General features: G+C 44.1%; 1 protein-coding gene across 2 annotated transcripts in view; it reads right to left on the reverse strand.

The window, feature by feature from the left end:
• Nucleotides 1-17,560, reverse strand: part of ddr2l (discoidin domain receptor family, member 2, like) — a 43,426-nt gene that overhangs the window by 12,453 nt on the left and 13,413 nt on the right. Inside the window, exons 2-13 of one of the 2 annotated variants that reach the window (XM_072387269.1) lie at nucleotides 10,480-10,578; nucleotides 10,267-10,369; nucleotides 9,425-9,497; nucleotides 7,913-8,065; nucleotides 6,889-7,036; nucleotides 6,416-6,521; nucleotides 6,136-6,334; nucleotides 4,295-4,541; nucleotides 4,099-4,188; nucleotides 3,824-3,966; nucleotides 2,520-2,631; nucleotides 1,655-1,768 (exon numbers count right to left, since the gene is read on the reverse strand). In XM_072387269.1, the coding sequence (XP_072243370.1) occupies nucleotides 1,655-1,768; nucleotides 2,520-2,631; nucleotides 3,824-3,966; nucleotides 4,099-4,188; nucleotides 4,295-4,541; nucleotides 6,136-6,334; nucleotides 6,416-6,521; nucleotides 6,889-7,036; nucleotides 7,913-8,065; nucleotides 9,425-9,497; nucleotides 10,267-10,369; nucleotides 10,480-10,540 (1,549 nt within the window). In that variant the 5' untranslated portion in view covers nucleotides 10,541-10,578. The remainder of the gene's footprint in view (nucleotides 1-1,654; nucleotides 1,769-2,519; nucleotides 2,632-3,823; nucleotides 3,967-4,098; nucleotides 4,189-4,294; nucleotides 4,542-6,135; nucleotides 6,335-6,415; nucleotides 6,522-6,888; nucleotides 7,037-7,912; nucleotides 8,066-9,424; nucleotides 9,498-10,266; nucleotides 10,370-10,479; nucleotides 10,579-17,560) is intronic. The other variant, XM_072387270.1, reaches the window with a different exon arrangement.

The following is a 17,560-nucleotide window of genomic DNA, read 5'->3' on the forward strand; positions in this document are numbered from 1 at the left end:
GACCAGTTTTGTGAAAAAACGCCTGACTTTAGAGTAAAAACTGTGGGTTAAAGGTTAAAGAAACGCTCTCTTTACAGCCTCAGCTAATTTCAGCTACATCCCGGCTCTAAACTTTCTGCCAACATGTTTTCAGATATGAGGATAAGAAAAGGCACGACGGTCGCCACGGGAACAAAGCCGGTCGTTTTGGGAGCTTGAACCGCACCTCAAAGTGCGTGCAACCAGTTAGTGGACAAAAAATACGTATGAAAAGTAATAATAAAGGTTTGATTCCTGCTTGACAGCCAATCCCACCTATTCTCAGGCTGTTTAAGTGTATTCAACTCAAGGTTTGGGTGTATTCTTTCTGATTTACTTAGTAAAACTCTCTGCAGCAATCCACTGAACATTACAGCTGTTACGTTCATGAAATCTCTAACAAATGGAGTTTAAGGTTTCAAGTTTTACACCAAAATCATCAAGTCATCAACTTTTAGCTGTAAATGTGTCAAATTGCCTCCTCCAGATTATTGTGGCTTTAAACCAAAATGACCGGCGGGAGGATGTTAAAAAGATCTTCATCAAAATGCTGTCGCAGAAATGTTCAAAGTTAAAAGAACTAAACCACAGTAAAAGATGGAAATATGACATTTCTGTGACAGGCCGACTGATCACACCTAACAGAGACTAACTCTGAGTTGGTTTGAGGTGTGAAACTGTGCATGAAAGTGAGTGTTTAAAGCAGAATGAGGGAGACGAAGCTCTGTTGGTCTGTCTTTCAGTAAAAATGTAGGAACAACAGGCCTGATGTCATTTATCAACTTTTTATGCTTTCCAAACCTCAAATGTACCGTATTTTTCGGACCATAAGGCGCACTTAAAATCCTTTAATTTTCTCAAAAACCGACAGTGCGCCTAATGTATGAATTAATTCTGGTTGTGCTTTCTGACCTAGAACTGATTTTATGTGGTACACGGCGCTCAAAAATCTGTCAAAATGTTTTAACTCGGCCTTCTTAAGCTACGAAGCTGCACTGCTTGATGGATTGAGCATTACAGGCCACCGTAGTCACGAGCCTCGCGGAGTAATACGATCTGTGCTCCAACATTAAGGTGTGTGCATTCATTCATTCATTTTCTATACCCGCTGCCCTAAAAATGGCTCCTGATCAGAGACTCAAAGCTATCAGTCACACAGCACAACAAGAGAGTTGAATAAAGTTTGACTTTTCTGAGTTTTGTTTAATTTCATGCGACTTATAACCTGAAAAATACGGCATTTAATTCTGGTCCACAGCACCGAACAGATCTTTAATGTCTGAAGTCACACCTTTCAGCTCTTACCACGCAGCCAGCCTGGCGTCATGTGACAGGAAGTCAGCAGGAGGAGGTCATAGAGAGGATTGCCGAGGAGGAGAGCTGGAGGAAGAGGAAACATGGAAAGAGGCAGAGAGAGCTGGGAGGAAAAGAAAAGAAACACTGCAGAATGAATGAGCATGCATGTCCAGCTTCATCAGGAAAATATAAAGACAAAGAGAAAAAAGAGAAGAGTTCACGGTGAGTGACAGCAGAAGGGACAGACGGACAGGAGGAACCAGCGGGTCTTTCCCAAAAAGTTCCACCTGCAGTGTTTCCTGAACACAGACAGCCAACAAAACCTGAACACAGCGCTCACCTGAAGCCTCGGCGCTCTGCGACAGCTCCGGCAGCTTGTTTCTCAGCACCGCCGGGTTCTGGTACTGAGGGTCCAGCAGGAAAACTCTCTCATAGTGCGGGTCACTGTTGGGACCTGAGGATCAAAACCATTTAAATGAGCTGATCGGTCCTGAGAGACGCTTCAGGAGGATTTTAGCTCTTATCACAGCTCCTCAGGCTCAAAATCTTACATCCTGCTTGTAATTCACCTGATTACAAAAGCCCAAAAATGAACTTTTAAAGCCGTATTATTAAAGGGATAAACCGTAAAGTCAGAGCCTGGATGTGACGGTTCGCACAACTAACAGGTTTTAACACCGGCTCCATCAGAGGAACAGAACTGTGCTCAGAGCCAGCCAGAACGTTCTCATACGTGATCAATTATTTGATGTATAATAAACATGTTTAACATGTTGAATAATGTCAGGTTAGCTGAAGGAGTGACAGTATTGTATGTCAAAAGTCCTCACGTGTAACATCTTTCTGTGTAAATATCTCACACTACAGTGTGGAGTAATCCGGTGCAGCAGATACAAGCACAAAATGGATTTTCTTTTTAAAATTAGAGGGCGTGAATTATATTCAGGTGCGCTCTATAGACTGGAATTTACAGTAATCCATTTCCTGCGTGGAAGAAACAGCTTTCTGCAGCTGAGGGGATGCATCAGCAGGTTAATTCAGCCCCCCTGTTGACTCAGACCAGACCATCACAATCATTAACAACCATTTACTGAAAAATGTCTCCACAGAAACACAAAAGTCTTAATTAACGAAATAAACCAACAGTATCCAGCATTTTCAAATCTGTTACTTCTGATAGAAGAAAATGTAAAGTAAGGGTCTACCTGTGTGGGCGTGTCCAGAGCGGGGGGGCACAGGGGGGGTCTGCAGGATGATGGTGTCGCTGCAAGACGACAGCCGAACCGTCACCTCCTCCTCCAGGATGCGACGTGGAGCCTGGAAGAAAAGGAGAGGAATCAGTCAAACTTTATTTATGCTTCAGCTTTCAAACGAATACGTTTAAAAACAGGAAATCCAAATGAATTGGGAGACTAATGCAAACAGACGTAATAAAACTCAGCTATAAGACAATAAGATAAAGTCCCGATAACCCATAAAAGTACAAAAGAACATAAAAGCTCGACTGAACAAATGGGTTTTGCAGCTGAAGATGCTCCTCTTTTATCTTCTCCAACGGTTTGAAGCACAGAGCGAAGAGGGTGAGACGGAGGATCTGAGCGATCTGTGCACTGCCTCACAAACACACAAAACTGTTCAAATCAACACAAAAACGCACATATAGCCTGTGTAAATACTAAAGGAGCTTCTGCGATTCAAGTAGGTTGTTTAAGGCGGTATTTTTTTTACCAGCAGAGATGTCTCAAGAGGTCCTGTTGTACACACAAACTGAAATATACTGCAAGACAACAGTGATCTGATGGGATTATACGGAGGAAGGAAGCTTGGAATAAAGTGACTGAAGCCCTTTTATTGTATGTCTTTGGTCTGTTTTGTGTTCACATTTCAGTAAAATAACACTGGAGTTTGTTGGAAGTGGACCGAGGACCTCTTTAACCACTGTTTGTCTTCTTTGGTACAGCACAGCGTTCGCACATCTTTAAATGATCCACACTAACAGAGCAAAGGCATCAGGGTTCGCTTTCATCACACTAAACCTCTCACATGTGAACACATGTTGTAATGACTGTAACAGATTCATTGGTAACGCCACTCATCGTCGTACTGCACGGCCACATAATGCGGAGTTTCATCAGCATAGATGTGGAAAGAGACGCTGTGTCCCTGGGTGACATGTGCAGGTTCAGGTCAAAGTAATGGTCCCAGAACTGACCCTTGTGGTACCTCACAGCTAACCTCAGTAGTGAACCAGTTACGAACAGTCCCAGAAAGGCCAACAAACACAACTAATTGATGTAAAAGAATAATAAATAAATAATAAATCTGAAAATAACCCACCCAGATTTATGATCTGTGCGCTTCCAGCAGCATCGAATGTGTGATTCACAAAGCTGGACAGTCGTCTCATCAGAGGAAACCTACTCTAACACCATCACACTGAACCATGAGCCACAGATGACTGCTAAACACAGGATAGGGACTGGTTTTTATCAGCGGTTTGTCGGCTCACCTTCTCCAGCACCTTGCAGACACACTGGCACCACAGGATGAGGAAAATGATGATGACCAATAGAAGGATGATGGTCACCAGGCAGCCAATCAGGACGGGTGTGTTCCCCTCGTCTGGCGTGGCACTGGGTGATGGAACAGCTGCTGAGAGAAATGGAGGAAAGTAAGAGATGCAAAAATCTACAAGTAATGTCCTAAGAATAGCTTCAGTTTCAGCAGGAAGTCTATGAAAGTTAAATGAAACCCAAAATGATGGGAGAAAGCCTTCCTGCCCACCTGTCTTTGGTGAGGTTGTCATGGTGAGCTCCTCGTCTCCCGGAGTGGAAGTCCCGGCCATAAAGGTGGGTGCTGGGAGTATGGTGTCCTCTGATGGACAGAAAACAGGGTGTCATTTTATTAGTTCTCTGACAGAAATGAGTGTGTGTTTAACGGAAATGTGTGTGTGTTTAACGGAAATGTGTGTGAGCTCTACCCGACTGAAAGGAGATCTCGCTGAACATCATCCAGACGTCAGCGAAATAGAAGCGGCAGCGGAGGGATTTGGCAGTGCGGCGGTTTAGCGGCACAGTGACGTAGCGGGCACTCGGGTTCCTGTCATCCAGCACCGTGTTGAACGTCACAGGCTCCGCCTCCCAGCCTGCAATAAGGCGGGACTTAAACCAACAGGAAACGGAGGAAAAGATCTTCACACCGCGGGAGAACATGTTGTTACAGTGAACCTGGATGGAACAGATTAAGAGAAGTGAGGAGAGAAGTCTGGCAACTCCAAAATAATAAGAAATGTACAAACAGCACAGAGAGCCGATCTGTCATTGGTGCACGAGTGTCAGAGCATCTGTGATAAGTTGTTTCAATGAGCTCCATCTCAGGACTAAATCGAGAGGTCTGCATCATTCCTTCTTTATCTCTTTGGAGTGGTGGAGCTGATTCAGACGTACTGACTTTTATTCTATTCGCCTCAAACTTGTCTGTAAACTGAGAAAGCAAGTGAGCCCTGTTCAGACTGGTCCACAGGAGTATATCTAAACGCTCCCAGTACAGCCGGGCTGTGGATCACTGGGATCCCCACTAGGGCTGCACAATTAATCGGATTTTGATCATGATTACGATTTTGGTGGCCACGATTAAATGAACCTTTGAATTTACATTCAAAATGCAGCTCTGCTGCCTGCATCTAACCACATGTTCTCAACCAGTAGTCTACCCACCACCAGGGGGCGAAAGCACGGTTAAGGCTTCATTAAGCTGCCTGAATAACAAGCGCGCAGTTAGACAGCCTGCAGCGGCAGCGAGTTAGACTATGAGTCTATGAGTAAGACTGATGAGAACAAGTCATGTTGAAACCGAGAAGAATCCAGTCTGAGGAGCTTGAGCCTCAAAACGTGACGACATCTATTGTCTGGACTTGTTTCGGATTCAGGGCAAGTGACGTTAAACAAGAGCAAGTTATTTGTAAAGACTGTAACAAAGTGTCTGACCCGCAGAGTAACACCACTAATCTGTTCAATCACCTGGAAAAACCTCACAAACCTAAATATGAGGAATGCATGAAGGCCAAAGCTAATGTTAATTCACAAAATCCCCGTCGGTGTCCAGCGCCGACCCAGAGAACCGTTACAGCACCGGAACCGGGCAGAACCCGATCCATCTGCCTCCCAAAGACACGCAGAAATAACAGGCGCCATATCTTTTTATTTGGCCTAAGACATCTGTCCGATCAATACAGAAAGTACTTTAAAATGTTAAATTATTGGGTTTTTGTTTTGCATTATTTATCATTTATTCTCATTTAAAATGGAATTTTTCACTAAAAATTGTTGGCACATTGTTTATAAATGGTGCAATAAAAATACATGTTTTTCCAGACAGGATGAATGATCGTGATTTCAATATTGATCAGAATAATCGTGATTATGATTTTGGTCATAATGGTGCAGCCCTAATCCCCACAGAACCCGGTCAGAACCAGCCTGCAACGCTGAGGCCATGAGGCCCAGCAGGGGTGTGGTGTCCCTGAGGGGGGCAGTAACAGCTAATTCAATTCCTTTGGAAAGCAGTTCTTACTCACTGTAACCAACGCTGCTGTGTGGTGGTATTAGTTTGTGATATCAGTTACCAAACTCTGAACATTAATGTCTTTTTGTTTCTGTTCTTAAAGGAAAGAGGATTCAAATCTAAACATACGTCAGTTTATTTTCAGTATTCAAAGCTGCAAACTCATGACAGTAAGACAACGATTTGTTTTATCCAGCTTCAGTTCTGCTGTACAGCTTTGAGCTGCTCTGATGAGAAAAAGGAAGTAGAAATAAAAACCTTCATGGAGGTGAAGTTTCTCTGCCTGTCGAACACAAACTCCATCTCCACATATCCCTGAGTTCCCAGCGAGTCATTCCTCCAGCCCAGGTAGTCGTATCCCGGCCACACCAGAAACTGAGGGTGCTGACGGGTAACCAGGAAGTTGTCCTGGCCAATCACACCATCTGTCAGTTGGCCGAGCCCGCCAGAGAGCTTCCTGTTGGACGAGAAAGCTGTGAGTCACGGAGAGCCTGGACAGCAGAGCTGCTGATGTGTGATGAGTGTGACTGTGACCGACCTTCGTTTGTGAGCTCCATCATACGTGGAGTCGCTGAGGTTGACCATGGAATAACCAGGAAGCATCATGAGCTGACCCTCCGGAGCGCTGTAGGAGATCAGACCGTCTGCAGAAAGCAGAGAGGGGCGAGTCAAAGGCCGTTTTACTGTGACTGGAAATCCTTCTGCACGGCTCAAGCCTTTCTGATTCGTTCTCAGTCTGGAGAAACGATCACTGTCACGATGAAAGGAGCCAAAAGGCAACGGTTTCTATGGAATCACCAGGACCACAATCACAGCTCCGATGCGATCTGTAATGGTTGATTAACTGTTGTTTCTTCGTAATTAAAACTGTTGCTGATAGACGGAAAATGGTTGTAAAAAGGTTGAGGTTTCCAAGGGGTTTACTTTCCTCTGAGGAGGAGTAAACATTTCAGAGAAGTAATAAAATGTGTGTTTTCCTGATCTCTGCTGACTGAAGACTGTGTTTCCTACCCTCCCACGGACAGCCATACAGCTCCACTCTCATGCAGATGGTGGTGGACAGCCTGGTGATGGGGATCAGACGGACGTATCGGGCGATGATGGGAGGATGGAGATCATTGGAGACGAAGGCGTAAGTGTTTTTGTTGCCTTCCATCACCTGCAAGTAAATATAAACTTTATATCTGGGGCAGGAAACTCTGAGTGTTCGTGCTTAGAATGAATTAAAAGCAATTCACTACTTTTTCTTTTAGTTTTTCTCCTCCATTTTATTTTTGCAATTGAATTACAATCAAATTAAGAAGTAAGGAACTGTAAAGGTCCTGTAAAACAAAAAGCCCAATCTGCAATCAATAATGCTTTTATTTTGTCAGCTTGAGCTGTGTGACATCATGGATATTTTAGTATATCTCGTCTGGAAGTTTAAAAACTACACGGACAAAGAAGCTATCCCAAACAGACCCAGAAAAGGTTACAACAAAGCTGGAATTAGTGCTTTGCAGTTGGCACCAATTAAAAACTGTATTCAGGTTTTCAGCGATGCCCTGACCGTGTTTCTCAGCCAGAAACATGAGGTGAAAGTGTTTGACAGCCTGTATATTTAGCTTTACTGTCAGTGAACAGCTCTGTAAAATGTTTCCAGGTCACATTAAACTTAACGAAGGCTGCTGTAGGTCTATCAGGGAGGCGGGGGCCGTATCTGTGCTGTACAGAAGAAACGCTGAACCTCGCTGCTGTTCTGTAGAAATCTGTGGTGGAGATAGTCCTCCTGTGACTGTGAGGAGAAAACCCACTCAGTCTCAGGGCCCTGAGTGTTTAAACTGAATGCTAACGATCACCAGGGAGCTCTAAGGCCAACAGGAAGCTGGTGCATTGATGTAATTTCCCTTGATATGAGAGTGAATGACCAGAAGCAGCGCTGAGTGAAAATTAGCGGAAAGATTATTTTCTTTTCTATTTTTATGCCTTCTGCCACCCAGACTTTCTTCCTGCCTCCAGTTGCTGCTTTCTTTTGTCAGATTTTTGGGTCACTCACCACGTTTCCCTGACGATTCCTCCACGGCCTCCACAGCAGGCCGTCCCTGCTGTAGTTGAGTCGGTACGCTCGGGCGAACTCTTTCCCCAAGTTCCTGGCATATCGTCCCTGAGTCGCAATCAGCGTCAGGAAGGTGAGTCTGCCCAGGTCCACCTGAAAAACAGACCAATCAAAAGGCTTCAGTCCAACCGTGCAGGACAAGAGCCGACCCAATACAACGGGCTGGGCACTAAAGAGGCAAAAACGTCCAACTACATGTGTGAAAACTGCTTTACATGCGACGACACGTCAATCTACTTTGTTTTCAGACCAAGAAAATAAGATCTGGCACCTGCCGACAGTTCTGAGGCATTTATTGAGAGTAATAGATTTGAGGAATCCTTCAAAGTCTCAGTTTTTCTACTTCAAGCAACCAAACTACTGACAGAGTCAGTTCATATCGCATGCAGAAGGTTTGTTGACAGTAGAAGAGAAATGATCCATCACAAGCAGACTGACTCCTCTGACACTGAAATATTGTGTTACACCCTGAAATGTTAGCCTCTGACCTCCCTGCAGCGCTCTGTGAACAGTAAGCAGCATCACAGAACCGCTCCTCACCACAAATCCCACTTCAAACATTTTGTCAAAACCAGACGGACTCGCTGCAGAGTTTGAGGATGTTTCAGTCTTTCAATGTAGAGCTCAACGGCATCTCAGAGACACAGACTGAGGTTTAAAGCATCAGCTGCTCATGAGTGGACATGTTAGAGATAGTTCAGTTCTGTCTCTAATTGGGCTGCAACTAACGACTATTTTGATAGTCGACTAGTCATCGTTTATTGAATCGATTAATCGACTAATCGTTAATTACTAATTAAAACAATCCAAAACTGAAAAAGGATACATTCAAGCCATATTTTATCTTGACTTTTAGCATTAACATTAACTGAAAATGCTAAGAAGAGTGCGGCTGTAATGCACCAACAGTCAAATCAGTACCAAAAAGTGAAAAAGAACAGCCTGGTTGTGACTGTGAAGTTGAATAATACCATTTTAATGCTGCACTTTAATGTTAAAATCCAAGACAACTCCGCTTATTTATAGCTAACAGGCTACGCTAACAAGTTAAATATCTCACCATGGTGAGTCAGTGTCTCCCGGAGCTCCAACCTGCTTCATCTTCAGATGTTCATGCCTGACAGACTTGCTCCTGTCATACCTGAGGTCGGCTTTACAAAACTTGCAGGTAATCTATTTTTTCTAGGTGTTGAAGGTGTCTGTGTGCAGTATGCCTGTGTTTCTACAGGTCATCTCCTGCTATTATTTACCGTGACGCGCATTAATCTCTAAGCAGAGATAGGTAGGAAGCGAGATGACTCACTCCGTACGAAAAATCATGTTCAGTTCGACAGCGTGAAAAAGACGTGTGATGACGTAACCGACAATTAAATATGTCAGCGAATAATAATGTTATCGATTTTCGACTAATCGTTGCACCTTTAGTCTTTAAAGCTTAAAGCGGACACAAACCTGCAGGTACTGATTGTCTGAAGGCTCCTGTCCTTTCGGGCACCAGGCACCATCTCCTTCTTCACGATTCAACCTGCACACACCACACATATACACACCACACATATACACACACACACACACACACACACACACACACACACACACACACACACACACACACACACACACACACACACACACACTTACAGTTAAAACACACGGTGTCTACAGACACTTCAAATAATTGCAGCCCTCGCAGCTCCTCAAAGACACACATCCAAGCTACACCAGATGTTTGACTTATATGACATTTCATATTTATCTCATTCTCTATTTAATCATTTCACAGAAGTCAAAGTTTAAACAAACAACGCACAACATACAAGCTTTATTACTGTAAAAAACCCAAGTGTGAGCTTTAAGTACTAAATCTATTCCTAAGAATAGAATAAGTAGAGCAGCTAAGGAAGTGTGTGTTCTGGTGTCTCCTGAAGAGATGAGTCTTCAGAGGGGGGTGTCCCTCTGTTCTGATGGCAGTGAGCAGAACAATCTGGACTAAGGCTCCTCTGTGCCCTGGGATGGCAGAACCTCTCAGAGGTTCCTGAGAAGAACACAGAGGTCCAGAAGGAGCATCAGCCTGTACCGACTGGCTGTTTAAACAGCTGCTGCAGACCCAGAAGTCTCTCTGTCGGCAGCAGCCAGGACTGGATCTGATTCAGGCAGCCAGTGGAGGTCAACGACATGTGACCTTTTTGGCAGATGAGTCACTGCATCATTTGTTGGGGTTCCACTGCAGCAGTTAAGGTGAGAGACGACCACGGCTGTGCCTTTATCTCATCCCACACTGACGTCACACTGACCTGGCAAACTGTGGTCCTGTGGAATTGTGCCAGTAGCTGGATGCAGTAATGTCTTCATCTTTGATCCGCCCATCCTCCATGCCCAAAGGAAAGCGACAATGTACTGAAGACACAAAACAGCCACATTCAGTTGGATGAAGCGTTTTATTCTTTCCCTTGTTTTTAGGGTTGATGACAGAGTTGTGCTGGTGGGGGAAAGTTGTGTCTGCTTACCTGGGTCGATCTGTCCAATGGCTGCTGTAGCTTGAAGGATCAGCAGCAGGAAGAGGTGCATTATGGTCCGGCAATCACACCAATACACATGCTACATCTCTGAGAGAAACAGAAAAGCACAACGCCATCAACATTTACGGTGTTCATGAGCTCCTCTGGGCGTCCTCCCAGTGAACGCAGCACCTTTCCTGAACTTCCTGTTTCACCATTGGATGGATGTTCGCCGGACCTAATCCAGTCCCTTTTATTTCCCAAAATACACAGACTATCAGAAAACTCGACTGTTCTGTCGCCTGAACGTTTCTCTGAGTGATTCTGATCAGCTTTCTTCCCCTCAGGCTGAAAAACACACGATTCTTTGCTCTAACTAGCTCATAGGAGCTCATAGGAGCTCATAGTAGCTTATAGGAGCTCATAAACACGCAGAGAGAAAAGTAACCGACTGTCTGACCCATGCAGAAAGCTGCTGTCGCTGTCAGGATGGAGCGGCCTGAATGTCTCCTCCCATCATGTAGGAAGGACTGTGTGTGTGTGTGTGTGTGATTTCACAATGTTATTGCTGCTGGAGCGGAGCACTTCATAAATACTGGACACAAACAGCGGCCCACTCATAGTTACATAACAGCGAAACAAACACGCACACAGACACAAACCTGAAGTGTTTAACACATATGAAGCTTCTAATGAAAATGAACAGCATCCCGCTCCTCCTCCTCTCTTTCTGCGGATTAACTCTGTCTTTAGTGCTTCTCCTGTGGTTGAGTTTCTGTTTCAATGTGACGAACTTCGAGTCTCTGGAGAGAACAGCTGGGCAGACGGGGAGTGGGGGGGGGTAACAGAGAGAATTAGGTGGGCCGAGGGGGTGAAAGAGAGGAGAAACAGAAAAAGCAGCAGGAGAAAGACAAAGAGAGGAAGAGCGTTCGCAGACAGCAGGCTGAGCGCTGATAAGAAAGCGAAGAAGAAAGACGGGGATTTAACGGAGGAAATCCAGAGAAAATGTTGAGAGAACAAAGGACGGAAGAGGAGAGCTGGGGTGAAACCTGAACTTCACGGCTTTTAAAGCTCATTTTAAAGCTCATTCAGGACCACAGGGACATTTGGAAAAGGTTAACTCGCTCTCAGCTCGTACATTTAACAGTTACCTGTGCTAAAGAAACACAAACCAAAGCTCGGCGATCACTCTGTGTCAGAGGTGAAGACAGACAACTTAGAGCTGGAAATATGTGGAATTTTGATTGAATATACATGAAGTCTGTAACATTCATGTGATAATTTCATCCAAACACAGGACCTTCTGTCCCAGCTAACGAGCTGATGAGATTAAACCCGTAACATATGAATAATACTCTTAAAAAGAATCAGAAACACAATCAGGGGACTTTCAACCTTTGATGTAACAGAGAGGTTATTATTTTCATGTAAAACTGATCTGAGAACAGCTGAGAGGAAACTTCCCTCAGACAACAACTCAAAGAAGCTGCTGACGTAACACTTCTGTCTCTGTCACTTAGAAGAGATTTTATTATTCAGCTCGAACGAACCGGCTCAGGAAAGTTCAATTCTAACGTATCAGGACACATTTGGAGAAAAGAAACTGAGACAAAACACAGAAGCAGTGTGTGAAAACTAACCCAGAAGCTTCTTCAAGCCTCATCCAGGCATGAAGGCGCCTGCAGAAAAACCATCTTTAGCTTCTAAGTAACTTCCACAAACATCACACTCCTGCTGCAGCGGCAGGCAGCGTTTAAACGGGCTGGAAAAGAACTTTCCAGAAACTTTTCTGGCCTCAAACACTTCTCTCTGACCGCGCAGAATCAAACAACTTAAATACAGACGCCGCACAAGTCTCATGTTTATTCAACAGGGCTCAGCTTCCCATCATTGTTCTGCATCACAAAGTAAATGAAAGCCTGTAAACAGCAGCTGGAGGGAACTACCACATATAACACACCCTTTTAGAGCTGTGGTGATTTCTCCAGGAAAAATCTAACGCTCCACTCCAAATGCCAACTTCAAAGCTTAATGTTTCTGTTGGAAACATCCAGCTGAATGGAAACACGAGCTCGAGTACAGTGAATGTCTTTGAATCCGTCGACTGATGCAACAATCAGCTGCTCCTCCACTCCTCGCTCTTAAACTCGGGAGAATACAATCTGTCTCTTTTTCTGGTGTAAAGCTCCGTCCTGCCTTCAGGAAGTGAGTTCATTCACTTCAGCCGGGCGGCAGCAGAACTGGTTCCCGTTTATTTTCTGGCAGCGATTGGGGGAGAAAGGCAGAGAGGGAGCTTTATGTAATGAGTTGGCTGCAGCTCAGATTCCTGCACTGTTGCTCATCTCAACAGCAAAATCACATGACCGCAGGGAAAGAAAAAGACACGGAGAAAAAACATGGAGGGCGAGAAAAACAGACGACTCCACATAAGTGCATTAAAACACGTTTTTTAGAAACCAAAAAAGTGTATTTCAGGTTTAAAACTGCCAATGAAACATGTTCATAGGAATAAAAAGCTGTAAAATGAAGTAATGAGATTTTAGCCCAACAGCTGCACGCTTCAGTAAAATGTACAGATTATGTAACGAGGACCTCAAACAACAAAGAAACAAGTTGTTTGTCTGCATCTAATCACTGACCCCTGCAGTCAGGCTTAATCTGCTTGGTAAAGCTAAGAAAAACAAGGTGGATTTTCTAATTTGATTTGAATTAAAGCAATAAGATAAAAAAAAAGAACATTTAGTTCAAGTTTTTACAGATCAGGACATAATAAAATAAAAAATCATTAGCTATTGGAATTAAGACTAACTAATTATTATTTATTGAACAAAACTGAGACAGAACACGGAGGCAGTGAGTTAAAAACTAAGTGAACCCTCACGGTTTTCCACAGGAACTAAGAGGGTAAGTAGCAGCCAGGAGCTGCTGATCAATGCACTGATTAATTGATCATCAGTCAGTGTGAGCAGCTCTATAAAAGCAGAAGTTCTGTGAGTTTGCTGCTCTGCAGCATTCAGGTGTGTGTTAACACGAAGGGTTATAAGGCCATTTCCAAACTATCTGGAGTCCATCATTCTACAGAGAGAAAGATTATTCACAAGTGGAAAACATTCAGGACAGCTGTCAATCTTCCCAGGAGTGGACGTCCCAGCAAGTTCACCCCAAGGTGAAAAAGCCCAGAGCTACATCTCAGACTCTACAGGCCTCAGTTAGCATGTTAAAGGTTAAAGGTCATGGCAGCACAGTTAGAAAAAGACTGAACAAGGATGGCTTGTTTGGAAGGGCTGCAGGAGAAAGCCTCTTCTCTCTAAAAAGAACATGGCAGCACAGCTTAGGTTTGCAAAGCTGCATCTGAACAAAGCACAAGACTTCTGGAACAATGTCCTTTGGACAGACCAGAGCAAAGTGGAGATGTTTGGTCCTAATGCACAGCAGCACGTTTGGAGGAAACCAAACACAGCATATCAGCACAAACACCTCATACCAGCTGTCAAGCACGGTGGTGGAGGGCTGATGATCTGGGCTGCTTCTGCAGCCACTTATGAACAAGATTCTGAGATACTTAAAATCAACTTGAGACAGCAACTAAATCCCAACCCACAGTGGGAAATCAAGTCTTTTCTGACTGAGGACCATGACCTTCAGGCTCACTCTGCTCCAGCTGCTTCTAACTGCCCCGGTGTTTGGGGACGTTTCTGCTCGATGAAACCAGATGAAATGCTGAGCAAACGACAGCAGAAACCTTCAGCCCCCTGGGTCTGGGTCTAACTTCACAATTTTTATATAATAAAATCTGCTCTGAACAACAAGTAACTTATTCACATTCAAAGAGAATCATTCGACAGCTACTGTGATGGTTTTAATTGTAAAACTTGTCATGGTTTCAGCTTCTTAAATGTGAAATTTTTCTTTTTTTTTAATGCCTCCGATACTTTTAGCCACTTTTAAAACCTCTCCTGTTGCTACTTTCCTCCATCTTTGTTTCCTCTCCTTCTCCAGCTTCTTATCTCCTGTTTTCCTTTTCCTTTCCCTCTGTCCCTCCTCGGTTCTTCCTCCTCCTCCATCAGAACAAACCGAAGCCAAAAGCCTCAACATTCCAAACATTCAACGCAACCCAGCGCTCTCTCTCCGCCGTCTGAGCCTTCGACTCTCGCTCTCACACAAACACACAGGAATCCACATGCCTTTCTCCCAGTCGCGCTCTCTGACTGTTACACACAGGAATCTGCATGTCTGTCGCTCTCTGGTTGACGGCGTGAATGAGACAGAGTTCACTGGGAGCAAAACAGCAGAGAACTGCAGGGCACACAACACACATGCACTAAGAGCAGCAAGGAGAAGGTAAACATGTCTCAGCATCATCTGTCGCTTCCATTAAAACAAAGAAGCCAACATTTTTGCATCATTAAACATTAAATGCATCAATTTCCAGCACAGTGTTGACCAAATGCACGCATTCAGGGTAGAACACTGACACTGTACTCCCCCGATGGAACATTTTGACCATCTCTGTGAAGTTTTTAAGCTTTTGAACTCGCAGATCTGTCAGTCAGGGGGAACTTCCTGGATAGTTCTTTCCCCCATTTGTCCCAGTTACTGTGTTCACATTGGAAACGTGACAGAAGGGAGCACGCTCCTGGGCACACTTAAGCACAAGAAACCACAGCCATGTCAGCTTCTGTGTGCAACTCAATATTTTTTTAAAGCAAAAAATGTCGAATAAATTCAGACTCAAGCCACTCAAATCCTAATCATCTTCAGTTTTTGGACTTTTGTTCGAACCCATGTACAGCGAGACGTCAGCAACCTCACAAATTCAGTGCAAGCCGCACTGAATGACATGGAACTAATAAGGCTGAGTATGACATCATGTTTACCACCTACAGAATCATAGACTCCACGACTGCAGTTCCTCCACACCTCTTTCCATATTAAATCCCCCCAAACGCAGTCAGATTAAACAGCTGGAGAGGAAAACACACAAACAAGCATCTGCTGAAGAAACTTTCTTCTTCGTTTTGCATTTACCTTTTCCTCCATTTGGGTTTCCGATCTATGATGAGTTATTAGGTGCTGAGCAGATGTAATTCATCACATCATTCCCACAAGCTCATCATCCAACTCTCAAGCAAATTTGAAGCAAACTTTTGAAATTACACAGAAAGTTACTCAAGGTCGTTTCCATCAGCTGGTTTGTGGTCAGCAGGTGGCGATCCAGCCATATCTGTAACAACATGTCAACGCAAACAAATTGGAAACTGGAGGTTTTCACTGATCATTCTCACCTGTCGGGATTATTCTTTCATGCCAGCGAAATGCAAACACCATCGAAAGTGATCAGAAAAACTTACTTCCATCAAATACTCCTAAAGTGCAACTTTAAAATAAAAATACCAGAAGCAGTATCTGTAAACTGGTTGCTAAGAGACAGATAAACCTGTTAAATACTAAATATTCCACACTCAGCTGTCAGTTATTATAACAAAGTGGAAGCGATTGGGAACGACAGCAACTCGGCCACGACAGCTCGGGGTCAGCGGATGCAGAGGCCGCCAACTGTTCTGCAGAGTCAATCGCTACAGACCTCCAAACTTCATGTGGCCTTCAGATCAGCTCAAGAACAGTGCGTAGAGAGCGTCATGGAATGGGGTTTCCATGGTAACTGCTTCCAAGCCATACATCACGCTGTAAAGCACGCCGCTGCTGGACTCCAGAGCAGTGGAGACACGTTCTCTGGAGTGACCAATCACGCTTCTCCATCTGGCAAACTGATGGAGGAGTCTGGGTTTGGCCGTTGCCAGGGGAACGGTACTCATCTGACTGCATGGTGCCAGGTGTAAAGTTTGGTGGAGGGGGGATTATGGTGTGGGGTTGTTCTTCAGGAGCTGGGCTCGGCCCCTTAGCTCCAGTGAAAGGAACTCTGAATGCTTCAGCACACCAAGAGATTTTGGACCATTTCATGCTCCCAACTTTGTGGAAACAGTTTGAGGATGGACCCTTCCTGTTCCAACAGGACTGTGCACCGGTGCACAAAGCAAGGTCCATAAAGACATGGATGAGCCAGTTTTGACTGGCCTGCACAGAGTCCTGACCTCAGCCCAGTTGAACACCTTTGGGATGAATTAGAGCAGAGACTGAGTCAGGCCTTCTGTCCAACATCAGTGTCTGACCTCACAAATGCGCCTCTGGAAGAACGGTCAAAAATCCCCACAAACACACTCCTAAACCTTCGGAAAGCTTTCCCAGAAGAGTTGAAGCTGTTATAGCTGCAAAGGGTGGGCCGACGTCATGTTTACACCCTCTGGATTAAGAATGTGATGTCACTGAAGTTCACATGCATGTAAAGGCAGATGAGCCAACACTTTTGGCAATATAGTGTATATAATTCATCATGAACATCTTAGTGAGCTGCAGCCCTGAAATGAGTCTCTTGAATGCATTACTTTGTTTTATTTAACCATGTTACAGAATTTATTATAATATCAACAGTGACTTTTGCAAGAGTTGCCTTTTTGTTCCCATAGAAGAACAAGTCATCAAGCTGTGAGATCATTGCTTAACAAAAAGTCAACTTTCAGGATCAAAACAGTGTCATCAATCCAGCAACACACTGAACTCATGATGTAAGGTGAGTAGGGGGCTGAGTGCTCAAAAAACACTGTTTAAATGTTCTTAAACTAAAGTTTTACACTGTAACTGGCTCCATTTACTGATCATTTACATGAGGAGGATGTAAATTCATCTTTTGAGTTGGAATTACAGCAAAACACTGTTCTCTGGCCACAGTAAATTTACAATAATAGAGTAAATATATAACTATGCACAGTAAATGCAGTGTAATTACAGTTCACAGTCAGTATGTTGTGAGGAACGGGAATGCAGCTTCGACAGCCTCTCGTGCTTTTTAGGGTGGTTCTGAGAGACTTCCCAGCCCGGCTGATTATGCAACACAGTAAATGCAGAAAACGCAGAGACCAGTTGGGTCCAGATGTCTTTAATGTAACACACTGTCAGAGAATTCCAGCTGCTTATCAACAAAAAACAACGGTGCAACTGCAACAGAAATAAAACTTCCATAATTGGACACAAG

The sequence above is a fragment of the Leuresthes tenuis genome, unplaced genomic scaffold (genome assembly GCF_036924035.1).
Source record: "Leuresthes tenuis unplaced genomic scaffold, fLeuTen1.0.hap1 SCAF_6, whole genome shotgun sequence".
NCBI classification, from domain to species: domain Eukaryota; kingdom Metazoa; phylum Chordata; class Actinopteri; order Atheriniformes; family Atherinopsidae; genus Leuresthes; species Leuresthes tenuis.